Source organism: Talpa occidentalis, unplaced genomic scaffold (assembly GCF_014898055.3).
Source record: "Talpa occidentalis isolate TD23 unplaced genomic scaffold, MPIMG_talOcc4v2.1 talOcc4.2, whole genome shotgun sequence".
Taxonomy (NCBI): Eukaryota; Metazoa; Chordata; class Mammalia; order Eulipotyphla; family Talpidae; genus Talpa; species Talpa occidentalis.
In genome coordinates, this window is record NW_023602073.1 from 19,612,352 (window position 1) to 19,620,770 (window position 8,419).

The 8,419-nt window shown below is 40.0% G+C and overlaps 1 protein-coding gene across 1 annotated transcript; it reads left to right on the forward strand.

The window, feature by feature from the left end:
* Nucleotides 1–6,547: 6,547 nt before the first annotated feature.
* LOC119253101 (olfactory receptor 2J3-like) lies at nucleotides 6,548–7,490 on the forward strand. Its single transcript, XM_037520755.1, is given in 2 exon segments — nucleotides 6,548–6,564; nucleotides 6,566–7,490. Coding segments are annotated over 2 exon segments (942 nt in total).
* The last annotated feature ends 929 nt before the right edge of the window (nucleotides 7,491–8,419 follow it).

Sequence of the window (8,419 nt, forward strand, 5' to 3'; positions counted from 1 at the left end):
GAGACAGAGTGGGGGACAGAACAGGCAGATTGACTGAAATACACAGCTGAGAGTTTCAGTGGGCAAGTCAGCAGAGGTCTGCTGTGCCATGTGGGTAGCTCCTTGGCCGGAGAGTAAACTCGTGCTGCAGTGGCTATACAGATAGGTTCATAGGTTGCATCTTAACCCTTGTGCCACCAGGTCCCCTACATACATTTTATCTATCTATCTATCTATCTATCTATTTATTTTATTATTATTTTTTTATTTTTTTTTCAATAGAGGCATGCTTTATTTATCTGTTTGCTGGTTTGTTTGTTTGTTTTGTTTATACATGCACTGGGTACAGTCAGAAGTGCGGGAGGGAGGGTGAGAGAATTCACCAGAGCCAGAGCGGGGAGCAGAGCAGGCAGAAGGACCGAAGTCCACTGCTGAGGGGAGCAGTGGGCGGCAGGAGAGGTCTGCGCGCCATGTGGGACCCTCCTCCAGTGGCCGGGGAGCAGCTGGGGATCGAACCGGCGCCGCAGAGGCCGCTTGCAGTTTCGCAACCCAGCGCTCAACCGCTGCGCCACCGGGGAGGCCCTATTTATTTATTTTAAAGGGAGCCCTCCTACACTGTCGGTGGGAACGTAGACTGGTCTAGCTCCTATGGAAAGCAGTATGTAGGTTTCTTTCTTTTTTTTTTTTAAGATTTATTTTATTTATTTATACAAGCACTGGGTACAGTCAGAAGAGTGGGAGGGCTAGAGAGTTATTCACCAGAGCCAGAGCGGGGAGCAGAGCAGGCAGAAGGACCGAAGTGCACTGCTGAGGGGAGCAGTGGGCAGCAGGCGAGGTCTGCGCGCCATGTGGGACCCTCCTTCGGTGGCTGGGGAGCAGCCGGGGATCGAAACGGAGCAGCAGAGGCTGTGGGCAGCTTCACAACCCAGCGCTCAAGCGCTGCGCCACCGGGGAGGCCCACCCTACATACATTTTAGAAGGAATTGTTGAGGTCCTTAAAACCAATATTTTAATTGAACTGGATTGAAACCATATATAAATAAAGAATAAACATTTTTATGTTACATTAAATATCCCTACCATTGCACCTGGGCTATACCTTCATAATTGCCTCTTAGTAAAAGTTAATAAATCTTCCTCAGCTTTATAGAAGTATCACTGACACATAACATTGTGTATGCTGAAGCCGTGCAATTTCATATATTTAAGAAGCATGTACTATAAATAGATGACCACAATAAGGTTAATTAACACATTATCCACTTCATATACTTCTCATCTTGTTCTTTTTTGGAGATGAGAACATTTAAGATGTAATATCTCAGCAGATTTGAAGTACACAATGCATTTTGTTAACTATAGTCCCAATGTTGTAAATTAAATCACTAATTTCTCACCTCACAGAAGTTTGAACCCTTGACCTACATCTTGTTTCTCCCATTCCATATGTAACCAGTGGCAGAAGCCTAAAGACTGTTTCAGCTGGTACCCCCCTGGAGGGGGTTTGCTGGTGAGGGTAGATAGCCCCAGGAAAATGCTAAAAAGTATCCTATTTTGAATAGGAGCAACAGATAAGAAATATAAGGGACTAAAGAAGCAGCTGTAGATTATTCAGTGTTCTGGATTCAGTGCTTGAGGATTTAATGTTTCAGGTTCAGAGGGTGTTATGGGCTTCAAATGTGGAGGCCTCCAGCAGCCAAGCAACGAGAGGAAAAAATTTGGAGGCTTTGCTAGTAGCTGAGAGACTGAAATTTTTCCTGGTGTTGCTGCTGTTACAGCCTGTCAGAGAAGGTGAAGACCCAGAGCTGGTCACCTTGCCAAGCTACGTGAGTATGGCTGTTTGTTGGCTTGTTCAGCCACAGCAGCTGCTGTTTTGAGTGTCACTTGTCTGGTGCTATGCTGGGGCATCTCGGCAGCTCCAGGAACTCTCCTGTTGTGTATTCTGCTGTCTTAGTGAGTTGGGACCTGGCCTATAGTCTGGCTGTCACGTGTCCACAGTGGCAGGGAGATGCCATCTTAGACACGTGGCCTATTGTTAGGAGAGGAGCTCCACATCCTCAGCGGCAGGAAGATGCCATTTTAGCTGCTTTTTGTTAAGGACTTAAAAACACTGGACAAGGCTTCAGGTGAGGTAAATAGCCATTTTTGGCCTAGTAACTCTGTTTTTCCTTGGTTTGTTAAATAAATTCCATAGTTGTTGTTCTTTGAGCCTGAGTAGTCTTGCAATTGTATGCATGGGTGAAGAACTCAGACAGTGACCAGCAAACTATTTTAGCTGTTTCCTTGGCCAGTTTTAGTGCCCTTTGCTGCCCTGTATCACATAGACCTGAGCAACTACCATTATGCTTTCTTTTTCTATGCTTTTGGCTTTTTTAGATCATATGGTATTTGTCTTTCATGGTCTTATTTCCTTTAGAATATGACCTCAAGGTCCATAAATATTTTTACATATGGCAGGATTCCACCATTTTTAAGAGCTAAATAGTATTCCATTGTCTATCTATCTATCTATCTATCTATCTATCTATCTATCTATCTATCTAATCACCCATTGATCTGTCATCTATCTAATCACATTTTTTTATTCATTCATTAGTTGAAGGGCATTTAGATTGTTTCTACTTCTTCACTATTGTAATCAGCTCTGCAATAAATATAGGAGTGCATGCTTTTTTTAATTAGTGTTTTTGTAATTTTGGGGTAAATACACAGAAGTGGGATAACAGGATCATATGGAATTAGGAATTAATTACTGGATTAATTAGGAATTAATTAGGGATTAGGAAACAAAAATTCTTCCCTGGCATGTGATTTTTATTTATTTTTTTATTTAAAAATTTCAGTTTTTTTATTTTTTAATTTCTACTTTCATTTTTGGAGTTACATTTTTGTTCTTTCATATGTGCACATGTTCCACTCACCTTCCACCAAATCACCATGGCATGCGGTGATTTGATTAGTTATGCTAACAACATATTTCCAGACCAAAACGTTAAATTCATATGGCAGTATAAACAAAGACACATGTACACACACACACACACACACACACACACACTACCATATTAATATGCCCAATATAAACTAAGGAATTTCAGGAACATTGTTAGTGGAAGATTTTTGAAATATTAAGCAAATTTAGCAGAGAGCCTTGAAATAATCAGTATAAAAGGTCTGAGTGATATTATAAACCTGTAAAGGTTTATAATGAATGATAACCAAGAAGGCACAAATGGTGTAGGGAGACTCACAGGGTAACCTGGTTAATAAGGAAACATTTTGTTTTGTTTCCTGACTTCCAAACCTTCCCTGCTTCCAACTAATTGTATTGTAAATTTGGGCCTTACCCCCAGGGGAAGCTTTGGAAAAAAAATCAGGAGACTCAGTATAACCTTATTTCCTTCATCATCAATACAGTTACTGGCAACTTTTTCCACGTTGCTAGGTGATGAAATCATTGTCCTCTGGGTGTGAGTACAGCCCCTGCTGAAGCCCTTCTGTGAAGTGCTGTCTCTTGTCAACACTACGCCCCTCCATGCAGTATGACTCCTTGAAGAGCATTAGTTGCTGCTTTGGGATTTACCTTCCCAATGGCTGCAGTCAAAGAAAGCAAGTCACATTATTCTTTTTGTTTCCACAGAGGCTCCTTTTGCTCTGGGATAAGAGGTCCATCCCCTGATACCTGAAATACTCTAAAGAGATCCCATATTCTGCCAAAGGCAAGTCTTTTGGACAAGCCCAATCTTTCTCTTCTGCAGCAATGATAATCACTGTTAATTTCACACCCAGCTTTCCATAGTTAAATTTGTTGCTAGCAAAGATGATAAAGGAGGGAAAATTGATGTTCCAGGTCATGTGGCAACCAGAGAGTCTCAGAAGGCTTCATACATGATGAGGGCATAGCCCAGCAGAGAACACAGGGAACAGGACAAACACACAAAGGTCAGTGCTGAAAGAAGTTGCTGAGCACTGAGTGGTAAGAACCAGATTTAGTATAAAAAGATGGATATGCCAGGAATTAGAAAGATGTTTGTTAGTAACAATGGGAGTGAGTCATTCATTTCCCTCATAACATTTGACTTACAGGAAGAGAGAAGATATTTCCTAGTTCATGAAAACTACTTTTGTTAGGGTCCTCATTTTTCCATCATTTCCACTGAGAAGAAAGTCAAACCATAGGCTTTGAATTTTTCACTTCATGAATACTGTGTTTTTATTTTTGTCTCTTATCTCCTATCTCTTTTTGCTTTTGGAAAAATGCCCAAAGACAGGTCCTATAACAATTAAGAAATTATCACACTACTGTTGTTTTCTTTTAAATATTGTAGTGGGGTATTCAGGCAGCTTTTTAAAGGAAGAAAATTACATCTGCATCAGAAAAAGTATCTGCATAGTTTGAATTCAAGTATCTTGTAGCTTAGTACCTTTTATTCTAAGGAAATTTTGAAAAAATCCCTTGGAATTTTTCCATCATTTCTAAAAGGTTAAGGGTCATTTACATTACCAATAATATGAAATGGTGTAGAAATATCTTTGTGCCTGCCTGAGTCAGTCTTAACCAAATATCATTATCTTACTTCTCCAATTGTAATCCAACCAATCAGACAACCCATATTTCTTTTTTTTTTATGTTTTTTTTATTTTAAATAATAAATTTTATTTTTATATTCCCCATACATTTGCAACCCCCCCATTCTGACCCCAATCCCTCCCCTCCCGCCCCCCACCCCCCAAAAGTGTCTCTGGTTCATAGTTTTTGATTTTGATTTTCACTTTCTTATAGTTATTCATTTTCCTGGTCCCTTATTTAAGTTTTCTAGATTCCTGTTATGAGTGAGACCATCCGGTATTTTTCTTTTTCTTTCTGGTTTATTTCACTGAGCATGATCCCTTCCAGCGCCATCCATGTTGCTACAAATTGCATGTGTTTATCTTTTTTGAATGCTGAGTAATATTCCATGGTATATATGTACCACATCTTCTTGATCCAGTCATCTATTTTTGGGCATTTGGGTTGTTTCCAAAGCTTAGCTATTGTAAACAGTGCTGCTATAAACATAGGGTTCTTTGGAATTGATGTTTCTGAGACAACCCATATTTATTTTTTAAGAGTCAAGATTACAACATATGAGTAAGCCAAAGTCCCTCAAAAGAGCGTAAGTAGATATGTTTTGGTTGAAATTGTTTTTTGACATATTCTATCAGAGAGTGTGAGAGGAGAACTGGTAAGGTCAAGCTTTTAGGAATTTTTAAATGGTAAGTAACTGTTTCTTACAGCAATAACTACAGAAGAGTAGACCTAGTCCATGGAAGATTAGTAATGCACAAGAGAAAAGCAAATGTAAATCAAATTGTTAGTAAACATTTGAGTTTATGATTTTACAAAAGAGCAATCAGAGCAATGAACTTACTATTAGATTTTATGTGCTCTTCATCTCTTAAAAATCAGTGAATTTTCTATTTAGAAGCTCCATTCCCAAATGTAGAAAATCTAAGACATATGAAATGTTTATAAATTATGACTCAGAATTTAAATAGTGTCTTAGCTATTGTTGTAGAACATTACACATTTTTTAAAAAGATTTATTTATTTATTTATATAAGCACTGCGTACAGTCAGAAGTGCGGGAGGGTGAGAGAATTCATCAGAGCCAGAGCAGGGAACAGAACAGATAGACTGACGAAATACATTGCTGAAGGGAGCAGCAGACGTGGTAGGAGAGGTCTGTGCGCCATGTGGGACCCTCACCGGTTCCTGGGGATCGAACCAGTGTTGCAGAGGTTGCGGGTAGCTTCGCAGCCCAGCACTCAACCTCTGTGCCACCAGGGGAGGCCCAGAACATTACACATTTTGCAGAAACTATCTTAAGCCCTATTGTCCATGTCTCTTAGCCTGGCGATATACACATTTTCAATTACAAGTGCTACAATCAGAGTTTATTTCCTCTTTCCTGCTCCAAACTTCCTCCCTTTCTCTCTTGTTCTGTCTTTAGAGTTCCTTCAAAATGTAGTTTTTTGGATCCCAAAATTAGTTATATTTTGATATATTTAGTCAGGAGCATTTCATCTCTGAATTCCCCAATCCATTACAACTCTCAATTAATCAGGTGTAAAATCTTCACCTTAGTTTATATTGGGCATATTAATATGTTAGTGTGTGTGTGCATGTGTGTGTGTACATGTGTCTTTGTTTATACCTCCATATGAATTTAGTATTTTGGTCTGGAAATAGGTTGTTAGCATAACTAATCAAAGGATATTTTGTTCTTTCTATAATTGTATTCAAGTGATGTTGGTATTTTCACTTGCTATAGATTCTTGTATCTTCATTTATCCAAGTACTAACAAGGTCACATAAAAGAACTCATTCCCTTGAGAAGTTAGAAGTTATTGACTGTATCTGTCACAAATATCTGAATGAAACATAAAAATAAAACTATAAAAAATTTTATTCTCACAATGGCAGATTTGGAAATGGTGAAGGTTTTTTTTTCCTAATCGGTTAGCAAGAGTTTGATATTGAGTGGGCAACTTTTGAATATATGTGTTTCTTTAGGTATAGGAAAAGATGAATGATGACCGAAAAAAATGCAAGCTGGGAAGGCTACTTTGTTCTACTGGGTTTTTCTAAATGGCCTCACCTGGAGGTAGTCCTCTTTGTCGTCATCTCCATGTTCTACGTGATGACCCTGATAGGCAACCTGTTCATCATCACCTTGTCATACCTGGACTCCCATCTCCACACTCCCATGTACTTCTTCCTCTCCAACCTCTCTCTTCTGGATCTCTGCTACACCACCAGCTCTATCCCTCAGTTGCTGGTCAATCTCTGGGGTCCAGAGAAGACCATCTCTTATGCTGGCTGCATGACTCAACTTTACTTTGTCCTTGCACTGGGGAGCTCCGAGTGTGTGCTGCTGGTCGTGATGTCCTATGACCGTTATGCGGCTGTGTGTCGGCCCTTGCACTACACTGTCCTCATGCACCCACGTTTCTGCCAGTGGTTGGCTGTGGCTTCCTGGGTTAGTGGCTTTGCTGCCTCAGCACTTCATTCGTCCTTTACCTTCTGGGTCCCTCTGTGTGGACACCATGAAGTGGATCATTTCTTCTGTGAAATTCCAGCCCTGTTGCGACTGTCATGTGTTGATACCCGTGCGAATGAACTGACTCTCATGGTCATGAGCTCCATTTTTGTGATTATACCCCTTATTCTTATCCTCAGCTCCTATGGTGCCATTGCCCGGGCTGTGCTGAGGATGCAGTCGACAAGCGGCCTTCAGAAGGTCTTTGGGACCTGTGGAGCATACCTGATGGTTGTGTCTCTCTTTTTCATTCCAGTTATGTGCATATATCTCCAGCCACCATCAGAAAAGTCTCAAGATCAAGGCAAGTTCATTGCCCTCTTTTATACTGTTGTCACACCCAGCCTCAACCCTCTCATCTACACCCTCAGAAACAAAGATGTTAGAGGGGCCATAAAGAGACTAATGGGCAGGGAGAGGGAGATGTGACAGGGAAGCCACCTGTCCTGCAATTTTTGTTGAAAGCGTCTCATCCATCTTAGGTAGTGGTTTATCTGCTTCCTTAGGATTTATTTTTGGTCTCCACACCACTAAACATAGAAGGAAAGTGCAGTGTTCAATTTTTTTTTGTTTTTATTGATTGATTCTGGAATATTATCTAGAAATCACCTTTCTAATTTGTACCACTTTAATCTTTATAATTCCATATTTAGTGTCTGTAGAATTCAAGTATTAGGGTTTAAACTTAATATGCTAATTTTTGAACTGAGCATTAATATCAATTGTAAGACAAGGGCCATATAGCAAAGATTCTCACTAATGGAATTTGTGTTATTGACAGGTATTAAATTTAGCTAAATGGTAAAAAGGTGTGACTATTCTTTAATGGAAACAGTTTTTTTTTTTTAAAGATTTATTTATTCGTACAAGCACTGGGTACAGTCAGAAACACAGGAGGGTGAGAGAGTTCACCAGAGCCAGAGCGGGGAGCAGAACAGGCAGACTGACTAAATACACTGCTGAGGGGAGCAGCGGGTGAGACAGGAGAGGTCTGTGCACCATGTGGGACCCTCGCCAGTGACTGGGGATTGAACCGGCGCTGCAGAGGCTTGGGCAGCTTTGCAGCCCAGCGCTTAACCACTGCGCCACCAGGGAGGCCCTGGAAACAGTTTTTTCTCCAAGACACTAAATTACATGAATGTTTTATCCTGTGGGTCTATAAACTTGTCACATTGAACAACATAATGAAATACTTATTCAAAATGGTACGTTTATTCATCCATCTATTTATCTACTTATTTATTCATTCACTCCATTCACTAACTTCATTAACTAAATCTCTTATAGATTGTGTGATTCTTGGCAACATAGACAATAAAACTTTTTTTTTTTGCCCGAATAAAGGTTATTTTTAGTAG